General features: G+C 69.3%; 1 protein-coding gene across 1 annotated transcript in view; it reads right to left on the bottom strand.

The window, feature by feature from the left end:
• Window positions 1-13: 13 nt before the first annotated feature.
• Window positions 14-602, bottom strand: part of MFSD8 (major facilitator superfamily domain containing 8) — a gene marked incomplete at its 3' end in the record, with an annotated part of 25,173 nt that continues 24,584 nt past the window's right edge. Inside the window, exon 11 of the mRNA XM_008070505.2 lies at window positions 14-202. Coding sequence (XP_008068696.2) covers window positions 14-202 — 189 coding nt within the window. The remainder of the gene's footprint in view (window positions 203-602) is intronic.

The following is a 602-nucleotide window of genomic DNA, read 5'->3' as shown; positions in this document are numbered from 1 at the left end:
CAGGGGTCCCAACGAGCCTCTCGGAGAAGGCGACGAGTCTGCGGTAGACCAGGCCCAGGAGCGCGGCCGCCAGCCCCACCAGGCCGCACACCAGGCCGAAGGCCCAGCGGGGCCCCCGCCGGGCGTACACCTGGCTGATGAACACGGGCCCGAGGATCCGCGCGGCGCTCCCGGAGGCCGTCAGCCATCCCATGTACACGCCCTGGGGACAGGCAAGCCACACGCGGGTCACGCTTCCGAGGACGCCTGAAATGCCTCCGCAGACACAGCAGAGGACGGACAAGCCTGCGTGACGCTGGGTTGCTTTAGGTCAGAGGGCGCAAGGGGACAAGCCTGGCGTCGCCGAGCCCTGGGGACATCACGGCGGATGCGACCCCTCAGAGGGCGGCCACCTGTCTGTCCCTGCCACGTGCAGACACTGAGGCGGGTGCAGGCGTCCGCCACAGGTGTTGGCCCCACGAGCAAGTGCGAAGGCTCAAACCAAGACGTCTGGGTCACCTGCTCATGGGGCCTACACCACCCTTCACGTGGCCGCACCCCCCAAACGCGGCTCCGACCACTGTGCCCAGAGCCACGGCCTCCGTCTGCTGGATGGCGGGAAG

The sequence above is a fragment of the Carlito syrichta genome, unplaced genomic scaffold, assembly GCF_000164805.1.
Source record: "Carlito syrichta isolate Samal-C Ts95f unplaced genomic scaffold, Tarsius_syrichta-2.0.1 Scaffold111640, whole genome shotgun sequence".
In the NCBI taxonomy this organism is placed as follows: domain Eukaryota; kingdom Metazoa; phylum Chordata; class Mammalia; order Primates; family Tarsiidae; genus Carlito; species Carlito syrichta.
This window is presented reverse-complemented; position numbering and strand designations above follow the sequence as displayed.